At 30.8% G+C, this 18761-nt stretch overlaps 1 protein-coding gene across 2 annotated transcripts in view; it reads left to right on the top strand.

Moving 5' to 3' along the window:
- Sycp1 (synaptonemal complex protein 1) overlaps nt 1-18761 on the top strand; it is a 118798-nt gene that overhangs the window by 61943 nt on the left and 38094 nt on the right. For both annotated transcript variants that reach the window (XM_076861913.1, XM_076861912.1), the window contains exons 20-22: nt 2123-2204; nt 11400-11462; nt 11623-11685. In XM_076861913.1, the coding sequence (XP_076718028.1) occupies nt 2123-2204; nt 11400-11462; nt 11623-11685 (208 nt within the window). The remainder of the gene's footprint in view (nt 1-2122; nt 2205-11399; nt 11463-11622; nt 11686-18761) is intronic.

Genomic DNA, 18761 nt, shown 5'->3' with positions numbered 1-18761 from the left:
CTACTGCTGAACCACAACCCCAGCCCTGTAGTTTTAAATTTTTGGATAAGCTTTGGAATTTTTCAGGTTTGCTTCTTAGAATTTCTTCTTTTTGAAATTGTCTTTTTATACCTTTGCACATTAATCTTTTGGTGCCTTCTTTTTTTTTTTTTTTTTTTTTTGGTTTGGTACTAGAGGCTTTACCACTGAGCTTCATCCCTAACCCATCTAAATTTTTATTTTGAGACAGTCTAAGTTGTGGTAAGGCTGGCTTTGAACTTGAGATTTATCTGCATTAACCTCCCCAGTAGGGATTACAGGAATGTATCACCATACCCTGCTTGAGGTCTTTTCTTTTGGACTTATTTAAGCATTAAAAATATTAATCTATTTTATTTATAGCATATATTTTCTCAAATCTGTCATTTTTAATTTACATTAAATTTGATTTTCTTATTTTTGCCATTTCTTTTATACTTAGAAATTTCTTGCCTGCCTGAAGTCAAATATCAATCTTTTCTTTAGTTCTTTTTACAATTTTTATGTTGATATTAATTTTTCTTTTTTAAATAATAAAAAATACTTTAAGCCATTTATTTCTAAACACAGCTATGAATTTATGATATGGGTTTGATACTCACTTTCCATGTTTATTTTTTTTCTAAATAATCTGGTTTTGTATTTTAGGTTTCCTTTTAAATTCATTGTTAATCTAGGTGATTTCCAGATATTTTGGAACTTTTGTTTGTACTTGTTTTGAAGTTTTGTTTTTTTACTTTTGGTTAAAGAATGTGGTCTTTAAAACTTGCTCTTATTTTAAATTATTTGTAATCTTTAGACCTAATATATTATCTTCATAGAATTGTTTGAAGATTATATGAGGCATTATGAATACAGATTTGAGTGTAGTAACTGGCACATAGTCAGTGCTTACTAATTGTTAGTTTGCTACTATTTTCCAGATTTGGAAAGTCATCTTTTATTATACCTATAAAATGATTGCTTTTGTCCTTTTTGCTTAATTTTCTTGTTCAGAAGTAGCTATTATTTATAGGTTGAATATCTTAATAGGTTGAATATCTTAATAGGTTGAATATCTATGATAAGCCACTATACAGTTTGAAGACACATTTCAAAGCGAGGCCACATTTTAGTTTTAAATTAAAAAGTTTTATTTTTGCCATGCGGGGCTTTGAACTCAGGGCCTCACACATGCTAGGCAAATGCTCTGCAATTGAGCTATATCCCCAACCAAAAGGATGCTTTTTAAAGAGAATTTAAGTTATTTGGATAATTTCTTTTTAACATGCCTATCTTCTATATGGACTTATGGAAGTCTAAATGTAAATATACTTTACTACATTAAGAATATACTGATCATAAATTTAACACTCACTTAGAGTTAATATTCTGCATTCAGTTTTCAGGAAGCCAGCTGTTTTACACAAACAGTAATTATTTCTCGAAAAATATTAGTGATAACAAGGGAGACTAAAATTAGAAAAATAGCTTTTAAGTATCCTACTGAGAAAAGCACCATTATTTTCATGTGCAACAGACAGGTTTTTAATTAAAGTATTTTTGGAAGGATAATACATGTATATGGTATGAAATTCAAAGGGACAAAGAAGCACATGGGAAAAGTTTTTCACTCTTGTCTTCCTGTTATCTGGTTTCCCTCTCCAGAATCATCACTATTTTCTTGTATATGTTTTCAGAGATACTTTATGCATATACAGTAGTATTTGTATGTGCACATATTTTAGTCATGTAGTTCTTAATTAGAATTATTTGTATTTATAATCCTAATTTATTTGTATAAAATTCTGGATATGTCTTAGAGTAATGACTAATTTATGACTTAAGAAAACATTTAAAATGAAATCTTGGCTTAAAAAATGTGTTTTTTCCTAGGAGTCTTAAAAATAGAAAAATGACTATAAAAATCCAGGTGATTAATTTTAAAACAAATATATAAATTAATTTAAATATGGGCATGGAAGTGTGCCTATTGGTATTAACACATAAAAATAATTACCAAAAAAATGAAAAAAACAGCAAAAAATAGTCAATCATTAAAAAATGAAAGAAATGAAATAAAATAAAAATTGGATTATAATGTCACTCTTCTGTTTCCTTTTAGGAGTGAACTGGAGTCTGTGAAAGAAGAGCTAAAACAGAAAGGAGATGAAGTTAAATTTAAATTGGACAAGAGCGAAGAAAATGTATGTTATATTTAATAATATGTACTCAGAATCTCAAATCATAAAACACCACCATTATGTCTTTAAAAAAGTGACATATACTGTTGTGTAAATAAGTTGTGATATGGGGACTGTCTTAAGGCATTAACCTTAAAAATATAGGTATAGTATAAATGTATAGATTGTAACTGAAAAAAGTATTATGTTTAGTAATGAATGCTCAATATTTAACATTGATTTACATTTTTAGGCTAAATAAAAGCCTCATGCTGTGGAATAAACTAAGAAGTTCGTGTTATATTTTGGTGAATACAATTTCAACAAGATTTTTTAAAAAGGGGGCCTGGGAATGTGGCAAATGGTAGTGTTTGTCTAGCATATGTGAGGTACTGGATTCAATTCCAGTACTTAAAAAAACGGTTTTTAGGGAATATTATCACAAATTGGAATTGTACAAAATATGTGACATGATTATACAGTGTAATATATAATATACAGTGGGACAAAATTATACCAAAATAGAAAGATCATGCTAGATTATGAAGGTTTTATGTTTTCATTTATTGACAAATATTATCTACACATATTATTATATATGCTTAGCATTTTTCTGGGTGCTGAGCTGTGTTCAGATATCATTTGCTTTGGTAGGGCATTTGTGATTGAATAAAGTCTTTTTTGCGGGGAGAGAATGGAGTAGGGAGAGATGAAAAGGACTAAAATCAGTTGGAAAGCTATTAAAGTTGTCTTGAAAGCTCTGAAAACATTTTTGGGGAAGATTCTGGCCTAGTTCAATTTATTTATTCCTAAGCCAATCATTGTGTCTAGGGGATAGAGTAATGGTTGAAGACTTGAGCTATATACCTGTTCCTGAAGACAAGAGTCAGTCCTCATCAAACTGTATGAACTGAGCAGAATTACTGTGGAATTTACAGTAAAGGAGTTCTTGCAGGAATGGGTGCTGGCCAGATCGAAACATAGGTCCTATGTATGGATCCTATTAGAACTTATAGAAAGGACATCTAATCCAACCTTAAATCAGGGCAAGCTTCTTGGAGGAAGTGACATTCAGTTCACTTAGACTAATAGGAATTAATGGAAGGTAGAGGGATGGATATAAGTATAACAGGAGAATAACAATATTCCAAGTTAAACACACACACATATTATATGGGAACGCCTAAAAGTATGACAGAGGATGGCATATTTAGGCAATGATAAAAAAATTAATTGTGGTTGGGCATGGTGGCTCAAGCCTTTATTTCCAGTTACTCAGAATCTGAAGCAGGACGATTGCAACTTTAAGGCCAGCCATGGAAGGTTAGTGAGACCCTGTATCAAAATAAGATTTTTTTTTAAAAGGGGGCTGGGAATTTGCCAAATGGCAGTGTTTGTCTAGCATATGTGAGGTACTGGATTCAATTCCCAGTACTTAAAAAAAAATTACTGTCGCTAAAAAGTAGAGTTTAAGATAGTTGTAATAATGGAGAGAGTAGGGAGAGATGAGGATAGATAGAGACAAGGGTGGAGAGATGACGTTGAAAGATGAAGGTGGATCATTTAAGGAAACATAAGTTATATTTAGGAGTTTGATGTTATTGAAAGTTTTGTTTTGAGTATTGTTTTAATCATATTGATACCTTAGAAAACTGTAAGACTATAGAAATAGTTCAAGGGCTTACAAATAGGAGTTAGTGGAAAGTAGAGGGTTTATAATGGACCAGGCACATTCTAGGTCCTTTCTGTGTGTTATTTTGCTTAACTAGAATTCATTTTTTTCTTATTTTATGAATTAGGAAATCAGATCTCTTAAGAGTAAATAACTTGACTAACAAGTAGTAGAGCTGGTCTTCTACAATCTGAAGACTATACAATGCTCCCCTTCCTCTCCAAAATCCATTGTTTTCTTTTAACTTTATTAGTTATTATGAATTCAACCTGCAAATGAGTTTAATGCACTAAATACTTGGTTATGTAATTTAGTACTTAAAAATTTGTGTCAGAGGCTACTACAAACAACAGACCGCTGTTGTATGTGATAGGGAAACATGAATTTGATATTTAATTTACATAGTCCTTCATTATGAATTTAAAGTATAGTCTATTTTTGCCAATGTAGGAAATCTTAGTGATGAGTTAAGGAAAAAAAACCCCAAATGTATGTCAAATTATTAGCATACTTCTGCTTTCCATGATTGGATTTCAACTAATTTATTGAAAGTTTCCAGAAAGAGTTCAAATTATAAATACTTTTTAATTTGATTGCCTTACATTTAATTTCATTACATTTGTTTCCCCCAATCTACTACCTTAGTTTAGATATTTATTATTTCATAATATTCTACTTATATGAGTTTCAGTTTCCTCAACTTTAAATTATTATCTAAAAGATAATAATATCTGTTGTGAAAGATATTTGAGTCATTATAAACATTTATATATAATAGTTTTTAAAAGATTCAGGATAAACTGGGAAAGCTAATAAAAATGTTGCAAAGTGATTTTGAGCTAAGGTAAGAATGATAACATTGACATATAAACAATAAGATAATTTCTATTTTTAATTGACGGATAAAAATTACATGTATTTATGGTATGGTTTACGAAGTAATATTTTGATATGTGTGTACATTGTGAGATAATTGAATCAAGCTAGTCATTATATCCTTACGTGTACAAAGATGATTTCTTTTTCAAAAGGATTCCAAAATAAACTGGGAGAGCTGATAACCACTTTTATAGACATAAAGGACTAAGCTTTAGAATTTCATTTCTAAAAGATACAGAAGAAAGTAGAAATTCTGTTAACATTTTTAATTTAATGTCAATATTTTCTAGGCTCGAAGCATCGAATGTGAAATTTTAAAAAAAGATAAACAAATGAAGATATTAGAAAACAAGGTATTTTCAAATTGCAAAATGTTTGAGAATGAAAACTTTGTAGCAATATAAGTATTACTGCATTCTTGTGGACCAGCCTTTATACATTGTGCACAAAGAAATCTCAGTTCTCCTTTGGAGGCTTTGGGGAATGTGGGATTTTTTTTTAATTGCAGGTTTCTTTAAGGGACCCTGGATTTATGGGTTTTGTGTAGTGCTTCAAAGAGCAAAGTTTTATTAAAAACCTCTTTAGTTTTCTCTTCCCTTCCCCCAAATTTCATACTCTAAGCAACTTACATTTATTGTAGATACTTAAAATGGCAAAATGCTTTTAGAAATCATCTTTCTCCGATTTCTAAAATTGAGAGTTACAGAAAAATCTTTATTCTTGTTTATGTGAAGTGTTTTTACTTGTCTGGTTATTCATCCTAATTTACTTCTCCCTGTCTGAACCTCATGACACAGTTGTCCTAAACATTTTTCATATAATTTTCCATATAATGCACAGTCCTCTGGAAAGTGTAGTTCACTTTCTGAAGTTCTGACTTCTAGTTAATAATAAACAGCATTTCCTTCTACCTGAAGATTCTGGTAAATAAAATACTTAGTTTCTATGCACAATTTACTTAAGCATAAACTGGAGTAATTTAAAACCTTTTCAAGAATTTCTGGGCATTGTATCAAATATATTTTAAATGTTTTTGAACATTTGAAAAGAAAGAAATGGTTTAATAAAAAGCCATGTAATTTTAATTGGCTCCAATTTTGAAGATAATTTAAATTTGAAAGTAGTGTAAAGCTTAAATAAATTTGGTTTTCATTAGCTTATACAGACAGAAGGAATAGTGTTGGGTTGGTTTAGGATGGGACAGTCAAGATATCCAAAGTTAATAGCTCTTTTCTCCAAGAGACTCATCTCATAGGCAAAGACATCAACAAACTGAAGGTAAAAGGATGGGGAAAAAAACTTATCATTCACATGGATTTCATAAACAAGCAGGGGTTTCTATTGTCACATCAGATAAAGTGGATGTGAAGTCAAAATTAATAAAAAGGGAAAAAGAAGGTTATTTCAGACTGCTTAAGGGAACTGTACATCAACAAGATGTAACAATCTTAAATATGCCCTAAACTATGGAACATTTATACATATCAAACCCTTCACAATTTCAAGAATCAAATAGATCACAACACAATAATACTGGGTGACTTTAACAGGCTTCTCTCACCAATTAGTAATTACAATTAATAATTTAGACTTTACAGACATATAGAATATTTCATCCATCAGTGACTGAATGTACTTTCTTCTCAGTAGCACATGTGTCCTTCTCTAAAATGGACCTTATCTTAGGCCACAAAGAAACTCTTAGTAAATACAAAAAAAATAATAACCTTGTACTTTATCAGATCATAAGAAATGAAATTAGAAATCAATGATAAAATAGAAACTAGAAGCTACTCTAACATCTGGAGACTAAATAATACTCTATTGAATGGTCAGTGATAGCTGAAGAAGTCAGGGATGAAATAAAAAATACATAGTGGTAAATGAGTTCAGTGACAAAACATCAAAATTTTGGGGACACATGAAGGTGGTTCTAAGAAGAGAAAGTTTGTTGCATTGAGCTCATTCGTTAAAAGAACAGAAAGTCACTGAATAAACAACCTAATGGTATATCTCAAAGCCCTAGAAGAAGAACAAATCAACACAGAAAGCAGTAGAAGACAGGAAATAATTAAAATTAGAGCTGCAATGAATGAGATTGAAACAAAAAAATTTCAGAATATCAACAACCAAAAAAGTTGGTTCTTTGAGAAAAATATAAATTCATAAACCGTTAGTCAAGCCAACTAAGAGAAATAAAACTCAAATTACTAAAATTCGTGATGAAAAAAGGACTTATCACCATGGAAACTACTAAAATACAGATTATAATCAAAAACTACTTTGAAAATCTATACTCCAGTAAAATAGAAAATCATGAATACATTGAGAAATTTTTAGGGACATATGACCTACCCAGATTGAATCAGAAGGACATAGAAAATATAACAAAAGGAGTGAAATAGAAAACGCCATCAGAAGCCTACCAACAAAGAGAAGCCTAGGACCAGATGGCTTCTCAACTGAGTTCTACCGGACCTTTAAAGAAGAATTTAACATCAATAATTCCTCAAATTATTCTGTGAAATAGAAGAAGAACCACCCTTCCGAACTCATTCTATGAAGGTAGTATCACCCTGATATCAAAACCAAAGACACATCAAGGAAAGAAAACTTCAAACTAATATACCTGATAAACATAGATGCAAAAATTCTTAATACTGGCAAATCACGTAAAAATCTATTAAAAAGATAGTGCACTATGATCAAGTGGGATTTATTCCAGAGACACAAGGCTTGTTCAACATACAAAAATCAATAAACATAATTCATTACATCAATAGACTTAAACATAAGAATCACATGATTATCTCAATAGATGCAGAAAAAGCATTTGACAAAATTCAGCATCCATTTATACTCAAAACTGGTATCAAACTAAAAAGCTTCTTCACAGCAAAGAAAATGATAAATAATGTGAAGAGAGAGCCTATAGAATGGGAGAAAATCTTTGCCACTTGTACCTCAGAGCATTAATCTCCAAGAAATATAAAGAACTCAAAAAACTTAACACCAGAAAAACTCCAGATAACCCAGTAAATAAATGGGCAAAAGAACTGGACAGACACTTCACGTAAGAAAAAATATAAATGGCCAACAATATGAAAAAATGCTCAACATCTCTAGCAATTAGAGCAATGTAAATTAAAACTACACTGATATTTCATCTTACTCCAGTTAGAATGGCAATTATCAAGACTACAGGTAACAAATATTGGCAAGGATGTGAGGGAAAAAGGTACACTTATACATTGTTATGGGACTGCAAATTGGTACAACTCTGGAAAGCAGTATGGAGACTCCTTAGAAACTTGGAATGGAACCACCATATGACCCAGTTATTCCACTGCTAGGTATTTACTCAAAGGATTTGAAATTAGCATATTACAGTGATACAGCCATATCAATGTTTAGCAGCTCAATTTACAATCGCTAAGCTATGGAACCAAACTAGGTGCCCTTCAACAGATAAATGAATAAAGAAAATGTAGTATATACACAATGTATATATACACAATGGAATATGTATATATACGCAATGAAATATTAGTCATAAAGAAGAGTGAAATTATGGCATTTGATGGTAAATGAAAAGATTTGGAGGCTATCATGCTAAATGAAATAAGCCAATCCCCCCTGAATCAAAGGCCATATGTTCTCTGATATGTAAATGCTAACACTCAATAAGGTGGGGAGAGAAGAATAAAAATTCATTGGATTAGACAAAGAGGAACAAAGGGAAGGGAGAAGGATGGGACTAGGAAAGAGTAGAATGATCAGACATAATTTTCCTATGTTCATATATGAATACATGACCAATGTAACTCCACGTCATGTAAAACTGCAAGAATGGGAAGTTATATTCCATGTATGTATAATATGTCAAAATACACTCATCTGTCATGTCTATCTAAAAAGAAAAGAAAAAACAGAAGATATGTGTTGGTGGTTGTGAGTTGTAAATTATCTTTTTTTTTCAATTATAAATAAAAGGTCTATGAGCCCTGAAGCTCGTCTTACTATAGTTCCTCTATTTTGAAATATGTGATTGCTGTAATTATTAAATTCAGTAAGGTTTAGTATTGCCTCAAAAAACCCCCAGAGTTAATAGCTCTGATATCATCATTTTAGTATAAATATGTAGATTTTTAAAATATATAGTTACATCAGTTATAAAGATGGTTTTTAGGAAAAGTTGGCAAGAGAAAAGTATAGTCATTAACTCTCAAGGGAATAGTTTTTTAAAAATGTCGTGTCAATTTTTATTGATCAATCTTTAAATTGTAAAATTATGCAGCTGAAACTAAAATAAAAGGAATTCATGGAGCTTTTATTTAGCATTGATAGTTGATATTTTAAGACATACAAAATTGGTAGAAATACATCTTATTGAGTAACAAATAAGGGAATAGGTTTTGATGGCCTAAAGAACAGAGGACTAAGAAATATATGCAACATGTACTATTTCTGGCAAAGTAATAAATATCTTCATGATGCTTCAAACTGATGTTCTTTAAATTTGTTCAACATTTATTTGTGAGACCAAATAAATTGTATTACTAGAAGTTCTTTTTCTTTTTCTTTATTTTTTAGTTGTAGTTGGACACAATACCTTTATTTCCTTATTTATTTTTATGTGGTACTGAGGCTCGAACCCAGGGTCTCACACGTGTGTGGCGAGCGCTCTACTGCTGAGCCACAACCCCAGCCCCTAGAAGTTCTTTTTCAATTAGAGTTTGAATAGTTCTTTTTCAAATCTGCTCAATCATCTTCTAAGGCTTCCAATTTCTTATTTATAGTTTCAAGTCTTTAATTTTTCTATATTTATTTTATATTCTGTATATGGCAATTCTAATATCTGAAGTGTTTTTAGGTCTGATTCTAATCTTTGTTCTTTCTTCTGGTTTTTACTTGTTAAACTTTAGCTTTTGGGTTTTTATGATTCCTTGGGCTTTTGTTTAAGAGAATTCCTTGAAACTTGGGTTGAAGTTAATAATCCTCCCCAAAAGATTTTCTTGAAAGCATTACTAACCAGGAGCTATTTAAATTCTCCATCTTTAGTTTTTATGGACCATATAGTTGGCATATAAAACCATATGAGCCTACCTTATGGTTATGAATTTTCAGCAAAGGCTTCTATTCAAAGACAAGGTAAAGACAAATGAGTTTTCCTTACTGTCCACTTTTATATGGCAGTTTTATTTCTTGTTTATCTTTTCATTGAATGTGTAGTTCTTTGAATTCCTAGCTTAATGCAGTACTGTCTTATTGGATTTTCTACCAGTAGTGAGCCTTATGTTTGTCTTATGTCTATACTTGGGTGGGTTCAGCAGATATCCTTAGAACAAATGTTAAATTGGTGTTAACCTGAAACATACTAGTATAACTTTACAGTCGTTTAAAATAACCAGATTCCTACTTTTTGTATTTTATTTTAGAATTATTCTTAGAAGGATCTAAGTGGCTTTCTGTTAAAAATGGAAATACTTTTTATTTTAAATAAATAAAAATTATATGAATTTGATATATAATTATAAAATTATAAAAAGTTTTATATTTATATAAATATCCCAATAAAACTAATATGAAAATTAGTGAAACATTTCTCACTTATTTAGCTTTTCTTTCTTATTTTTCCTTTGAGTTTTTGAAAGAGAACATAAGTGGTCTTGGGACATGTAAAAATTTAGATAAAATAAATCACTTGTAGATAGAAACAATAGTGCCATTTATTATTTAGTCTTAGAATATTAGCTGAATATGAATACAGGGGAGTGTTGTAAGAAAAATATTTAATAAAGTACTTTGTGTTAATGAAAGTGATTTTAAAATTTGTTGATTTGTTTTACTTTGATGGAAATTACAACAGCTTACATATCTGTGATGCTTTGGGGCCTCTTAGAAATGCGTACTGTGCTGCTTGTTTGCTTTTTTTTTTTTTTTTTTTTTTTGAGTTGAAGTTTAATTGTGTTGTCCAGGCTGATCTAGAACTCTTGAGTTCAAGTGATTTTCCTATCTTAGACTCCCGAATGCTGGGATTACAGGTGTGCGCCATCATACCTGGCTCTGTGACTCTGTGATGCTTTTGTGGTATTCCAAATATTTCTTGAGCTAATATCTTGTAATCCAGTTCTGCCTGCATCCCCATATTAAATAATCCTACAAACTGAAATATCAAAATTGGTTTATTTGGAATTTTAATGAGAGGAATTATAACTTAGTTAGGAGAAGATAGAATATCACAGTATTCTTCTCTCCCAAATATAAGTTTAAGGATCTCAGAAATGAGAAAGGTAAAATAATAAGGAAGAAAACAAATTCTAATTATTTTTATTTCTGAATGTAGCTTTTCACAACTTATTTAATAATATGATTCCAACCTTTTGTATAAGGTGATTAAGAGGCACATATTACTTAAAGTAGTTGAATTCAGATACTTTTTAAGGAGATTAAGAAATGTTAAAAATTTCAAATTTATATTGAGGTGTTATTTATGAAAATGTATAATTTTTATGTAATTTTTACATTTATGGAATTATTTAACAGCACGACTTTTTAAGTGAGTTTCATATTACCTGAATGTAATATTTTTATTAATCTGAAAAGGTTTATTTTGACTGGAATATTAAGTACAATGAGTAAATAATGAATTTCTCATAATTCTGCAGTGTAATAATTTAAGGAAACAAGTTGAAAATAAAGGCAAGCACATTGAAGAGCTTCAGCAGGAGGTGGGTACTATTTATAAATATTTTCAAAGTCAAACCAATATTTTCGCTATAGTTTTAGAGAGTGATACTTTCATTTCCATTAGTAAACTTAAGTCAGTGGCAGTATAAGTTTGAGTCACTTTAGTACTAAATACAATTTTTTGTTTTTAATTTTTAACAGAATAAGGCCTTGAAAAAAAAGGGTACAGCAGAAAGCAAACAACTGAATGCTTATGAAATAAAGGTATTTGACATTTTAATTTTTTAAAACACTAATAAATACATGAGAATTTAGAAATGTTATGTCATTTATTTATACTGTAACAGTTACTTTCAAAGTTTTTCATCTTTCTGGACTGAAATCAGTTCTTATAATTGTAATAGAATGATCACTTATGTTTTGGTTGAGTTAGAATTATCAGAACAACTTAAAAATATATGTGGGTATTCTCTATGTGTGTATGTGTTCATCATCCTTACCCATATATTTAAAAGTGAATAAGCTCGGGGAGGAGCCAGCTTATTACAATATGATGGTATTTGTTGTTACATATCCTGTGGTCTAAGAGATTTGAGAGACATCAACTTTGTAGAATACAAACTAAAGCCCTAGTAAGCATACCATGTCAGGGTCACATTTGGTTGTTTTATTCCTAAATCTTTAAATTATGGTTGATGTTTAGTAAGTATTAAATACATAGCTTGTTTATTTTTATGTTTTATAGTACAAGGTTTTGAACCCAGGGCCTTGCACATATTAGTCAAATGCTCTACCACTGAATTGTATACCCAGTCCTCTTTTCATTTTATTATGAGACAAGGTCTCACTAAATTCCTCAGGCTGTCCTCAAGTTTGATGTTCTCTTGCCTCATCCTCCATACTATCTGGAGTTATAGGCATGTGCCACCATGCCTGGCAATAGTTTTTGAATCTTGAGTGGAAAATAGTGGTTCTCAGTGTACTAAATGTGTGCTTTTTGGGAGGTAATAAAATTTTTACATATTTTTAAAATATATAAATGTGATTAAAAATTAAGACAAATCTCATAAACTATTGACATTATATAGAAAAGTAGCTGATACATAATTTTGCACTTGTACTTCTGGGTAGAGTCAGGAGAAATATAACAGCATTATTTGTAGTAGCTCCAAACTGAAAATAAAGATATTCATCAATAGTATAAAGATCAGATAATAAAAAATGACCCCTGGATAATCGAAATGTTGAAATTTTAACAGATAAAATCTATATGCAGCTATTATAAACATGTTTAAAGACAGAAATGGTTATAATGAAATACTAAAATAGAGAATCTCAGTAAATAAACCATAAAGGGAATTTAGGATTAAAATGATCTAGAACTAAAAGTAAAATATTATAAAACAAAATAATTTTGTATGGTCCTAATAATATATTTAGACAAATAAAGTGTTAGTGCAATTGAAGCTGGATAAACAGAAATCTTCCAATTAGAGGAACATGGAAACAGAGTAAAAAACCAAAAGGGGAATAGTGTCTTAGTGTTCTTGGAGAATATTATCAATTTTTAAACATGTAATTAGAGTATCTGTGAAAGAGGAGAGAAAGAATAGGGCAAAAGAAAATCAACTAAGCAATTTCTCAAAAATTTCTAGCTTTTAATAAAAACATTAATTTAAAGATCCATGGCTCTCGACAAATTCAAAGAAAGATAAATAGAAAATCATATCTAGGTACTTAGTTGAAATACCAAAACCAAAGAGAAAGGCAAACTTTTAAAATTACATAGGAAAATGTCACACTGTAGATCAGTGACACAAATTAGACTAACGTTATATCATAACAATGAAAGCTAGATATCAGAGGAATGACATTTTTGAAATGCTGAAAGAAAGATACCACGAACTGAGAATTCTGTATGCAAGTAAAAATATCTGAGTTGAAATGACCTCAAAATTTGCACTGTAAAGAATACTAAAGGAATTTCTTCAGACTGCAGAAAAATGACATCAACTAGAAACTTGGATCAATAAAAGGAATGAAAAGCGCTAGAAATGGTAAATATGGATGTGAATATTAAAGGCTATATATTTTTCTTCTTAATTTTTAGAAATACATATGCACACACACAAACATGTATATACACATGTATATCTGCTTTAAATGTTTTCAAAAAGTTTGAAATTGTAAGAAAATTTGCTATTATAGAGTTTATAGGTGTGTAACAACCATAGCACAAGGGATAGGGAAGTAAAATAGCCACTTTGTTCCAACAGTTTTGCATTATATACACAATATTATACAATATTCTTTTATCCCCACATTTTTATTGGTGCATTATAGTTGTACATAATGATGAGATTTGATGTTACATATTTGTACATGTTCATGATATAACAATATAATTTGGCCACTATCATGCTCAGGCACTCCCCCTCCACATTCTTTTGTTCCTTTTCCTCTACTGATTTCCCTTTGATTTTCATGTGATCTTACCCCACCTTTCTCTTTCCTCTCCAACTTCTGCATATGAGTTTGACTTATTTTGTATAACATAATAGTTTTTAGTTCTATCCATTTTCCTGCAAATGACATAATTTCATTTTTCTTTATGACTGACTAAAAGAAAACTTCATTTTATATGTATCACACATTTTCTTTACCCTTTTAAACATTGATGTGAACCTAGTGTGATTGCATAGTTTGTTGTGAATAGTGCTCCTATAAACATGGATATGCATGTATCATTTTAGTATGATGACTAATATTATTTATATTCTTGATGATTGCATTCTAACTTGTGTGAGAGATGAAATCTAAATGTATTTTTGATTTGCATTTCCCTAATTACTAATGATGTTTAACATTTTTTTCATGTATTTGTTGGCCATTTGTATTTCTTCTTCTTTTTTATTATTTATTTTTTAGTTGTTGGACACAATGTTTAATATATTTATTTTTATGTGGTGCTGCTGAGGATCAAACCCAGGGCCTTGCATGTGCTAGGCAAGCACTCTACTGCTGAGCCACAACCCCAACCCTGTATTTCTTCTTTTGAGAAATGTCTGTTTAATTCACTTGGCCACTTATTAATTGGGTTATTTGACTTTTTTGGTGCAAATTTTTTTAGTTCTGTCTATATTCTAGATATTAATTATTTGTCAGAAGAATAGCTAGCAGAGATTTTCTCCCATTCTGTGGGTTCTTTCTTCACATTTCTAATTATTTCCCTTGATGTGCAGAAGCTTTTTAATTTGATTCCACCATTTGTTGACCCTGTGTTTTCTTTTAGGGGTTGCATAGTTTCTGGCCTTATTTCTAGGTTTGTGATCTATTTTGAGTTGAAGGGTCTAGTTTAATTCTTCTACATATGGATAACCAGTTTTGCTAGCACTATTTGTTAAGAAGGCTGTCTGTTTTTCTAATGTATGTTTTTGGCACCTTTATCTAGGAGTCAGACAACTGTAAATGTGTGGGTTTGTCTCCGTGTCTTATTTTGTACCATTGGTTTATGTATCTGTTTTTATGCCATTGTCATGTAGTTTTTGTTACTGTAGCTCTGTAGTGTAATTTGAAATCAGGTATTATGATGCTTCCAGCATTGCTTTTTTGGATTAGAATTGCTTTGCCTATTCTGGGTCTTTTATTCTTCCAAATTAATTTTAGGACTGTTTTTTCTAGTTCTGTGAAGAATGTCATTAGTATTTTGATGGGGATTGCAGTGAATGTATATATTGCTGTGTCTTCTTAAGTTTCTTTCTTCAGTGTTCTCTAGTTTTTATTGTATAGGTCTTTCACCTTCCTGGTTAGATTTATTCATAGGTATTTTGGTTTTAGTTTGAGACAATTGTGGATAGAATTGTTTTTCTGATTTCTTTCTCAGCAGATTGGTATATAGGAAAACTATTGATTTTTTTATGCTATTTTCATAATCTGCTACTTTGCCAACTTTGTTTATTAGCTCCAGGAGTCTTTTGATGGAGATTTTTTTTGTTTTTGTTTTTGGATCTTCTAGGTACAGGATCATATCTTCTGCAAACAGTGATAATCTGACTTGTTTTCCTATATTTATTCCTTTTATATCCTTCCCCAGCCTAATTGCTCTGGCTTGAATTTTGAGCACTATATTAAGTAGGAGTGGTGAGAGTGGACATCCCAGTCTTCAAAGAAATGCTTTCAGTTTTTCCCATTTACTGTGAGTTTGGGTTTGGGGTTTTCATATATAACCTTTATGATGTTGAGGTTCGTTCCTTCTGTCCCTGGTTTCTTTAGTGGTTTTCTCATGAATGGGTGCTGAATTTTGTCAAAGGCCTTCTGTACATCCATGAGATGACTAAGTGATTTTTGTCCTTAATTCTATTTATGTGATAAATTACACTTATTAATTTGTGTATATTTCTTGTATCTTTGAAATAAAACCAAATTGCTCATTAAGTTTTCTTAATATGTTGTTTAACATGGTTTGGTAATATCAAGTATTTTTACACCTAAGTTCAAATGGATATTGGTTTGTAGTTTTCTTTCCTTGTTGTGTCCTTTTCTGGTTTTCTATGAGTGATATTAGTTTCACAGAATGAATTTGTAACTGATTCATCCCTTTCTATTTTATGGAATAATTTGAGGAGTATTGGTATTAGTTCTTTTTTAAAGGTTTGGTAGAATTCAGCTGAGAATCTATCTGGCTCTGGACTTTTCTTTGTTGGAAGGCTTTTAAAAAATATTCTTTTTTTTGTAGATGATTACAATACCATTTATTTGTATATTTATTTATTTTTGTGGTGCTGAGCATTGAACCCAGTGCCTCACACTTGCTAGGCAAGCGCTCTACCACTGAGCTATAACTCCAGCCCCTGGAAGGCTTTTTATTACTGCTTCTATTAAATTACAAGTTACTGATCTGTTTTCTATGTCAGTCAAGTTTTCTATGTCCTCTTGATTGAGTTTTAGCAGATCTTATTTGTCTAGAAATGTATCTGTTTTTTCTAGGTTTTTCAGTTTATTAGAGTATAAGTTTCCAAAATAGTCCCTAGTGATTTGCTAGATTTCTGTGATGTCTGTGGTATTTTCTTTTCATCTCCAATTTTATTTGTTTTGGTTTTCTATCTTTTTCTTTTGACTAAGGGCTTACCATTTTTAAAAAATCTTTTCAAAGAAACAACTCTTCATTTTTTTTTGATCCTTTGTATTGTTTTTTTTTTCAGTTTCAATTTTGTTGATTTTTGGCTCTGTTGTTAATTATTTCTTTCCTTCTACTGATTTTAGAATTGGTTTGTTCTTCTTTTTCAAGATGTATCAGGATGTTGTTTAATTGGGAACTTTCTGATTTTCTTATGTAGTCACTCATAGCTATAAACTTTCATCTTAGAACTGTGTTTATAGTGTCCTAGAGATTCTGATATGTTGTATCAATATTCTTATTTGAGTCTAAGAATTTTTTAATTGCTCCCTTGATTTTGTCTGTCACCTCTTCATCATTCAAAAATACATTGTTTAGTTTCCATATGTTTATAGTTTCTATAGGGTTTTGTTGTTTGGTTTCTAATTTCATTCCACCATTATCTGATAAGATGCAAGGAATTTTATCGGTATTTGTCTAGTTGTTAAGAGTGGTTTTGTGGGCTAAAATATGGTCTGTTTTGGAGAAGTTTTCATAAACTGCTGAGAAGAAACTGTATTCAGCTGTTGTTGGATGAAATAGTCTATAGGTGTCTGTTAAGTACATTTTATTTATATTATTTTTCAGTTCCAAAGAGTCTTTACCAAGTTTCTGTCAGATAACCTCTCCAGTGGTGAGAGAGGTGTGTTGAAATCACCCAGTATTATTGCACTGGAGTCTGAGGTTTCCATTTGAGTAATGTCTCTTTTATATAATTAGTTGTACCCATGTTTGGGCCATAAATATTTACTATTGTTATATCTTCTTTTTTGATTTTTCCCTTTACCAGTATGAAGTGACTGTCTTTGTCGCTCTGATTAATTTTAATTTGAAGTTTGCTTTGTTGGATGAGAATAGCTAGTCCTACTTTTTGGGAGGCTTCATTTGCATGGTATATTAATTTCCATCCTTCCACTTTCAGCTTGTGGTTGTGTTTGCCTGTAAGATGCATCTCTTGCAAACAACATATAGTTCTTATTTTTTAATCCATTCTGTCAGTGTATGTCTTTTAATTGAAGAGTTGAGACCATTTACATTAAATGTTATTAGAGAGATATTTATTAAATCCTGCCATTTGATTCATTCATCATGCTTAATTTGGTCCTGTTTCTTATTTGCTTAGCTACTCTTCAATTGAAATTTGTTCATTTGAGAGCTTTGGAGTTTGTTTTTGATTTTTCTTGGTGGAGTATTTCTTTAAGTAAATTCTGTAGTGCTTGGTTAGTACTCATGAATTCTTTTAGTTTCTGCTTCTTTGAAAGGTTTTTATTTTACCTTCAATTTTGAAGGATAACATTGCTGGATAATATCAGTCTTGGTTCACTGTCATTTTCTTTTAGAACTTGGAACACATCATTTTAAGCCCTTATGACTTTTGGGGTTTGTATTGAGAAATCAAAAGCTATTCTTATAGACTTGCCTGTAAATGTGACCTGATGTTTTTCTCTTGAGGCTTTTAAATTCTAACCTTATTCTGTATATTAGACATTTTAATTATAAGGTGTTGTGGAGAGATTCTTTTTTGATCTTTCTGTTTGGAGTTCTGAATGCCTCCTGTATCTAGATGTTCATCTCATTATAAAGGTTTGTAAAATTTTCTGTTGGTGTTTCCCTGAAGAGATTATCAGTTCCCTTAATGTGCATCTTACAACCCTCCTCAATCAGTGATTCTTAAATTTGGTCTCTTACTGTTGTCTCATGTATCATAACTACTACTTCATCGTCTCCTCCTCCTCCTCTTCCTCCTCCTCCTCTTCCTCCTCCTCCTCCTCCTCCTCTTCTTCCTCCTCCTCTTCCTCCTCCTCTTCTTCTTCTTCTTCTTCTTCTTCTTCTTCTTCTTCTTCTTCTTCTTCTTCTTCTTCTTCTTCTTCTTCTTCTTCTTCTTCTTATTATTATTATTATTATTTGGTACTAGGGCTTGAATTCATGGGCACTTGACCACTGAGTCACATTCCCAGCCTTATTTTTATTTTTATTTATTTTTTATTTTATTTTTTAGTTGTAGTTGGACACGATATCTTTATTTATTTTTATGTGGTGCTGAGGATTGAACCCAAGACCTTTGAAGTACAAGGTGAGTGCTTTACTGCTAAGCCACAATCCCAGCCCCTTATTTTTATTTTTTGTATTTTATTTAGAGACAGGGTTTCACTGAGTTGATTAGTCCTCACTTTTTGCTGAGGCC

The sequence above is a fragment of the Callospermophilus lateralis genome, chromosome 7 (assembly GCF_048772815.1).
Source record: "Callospermophilus lateralis isolate mCalLat2 chromosome 7, mCalLat2.hap1, whole genome shotgun sequence".
Lineage (NCBI taxonomy): Eukaryota > Metazoa > Chordata > Mammalia > Rodentia > Sciuridae > Callospermophilus > Callospermophilus lateralis.
The sequence above is the reverse complement of the archived record's forward strand: the minus strand, read 5'-3'. Positions and strand labels throughout refer to the sequence as shown.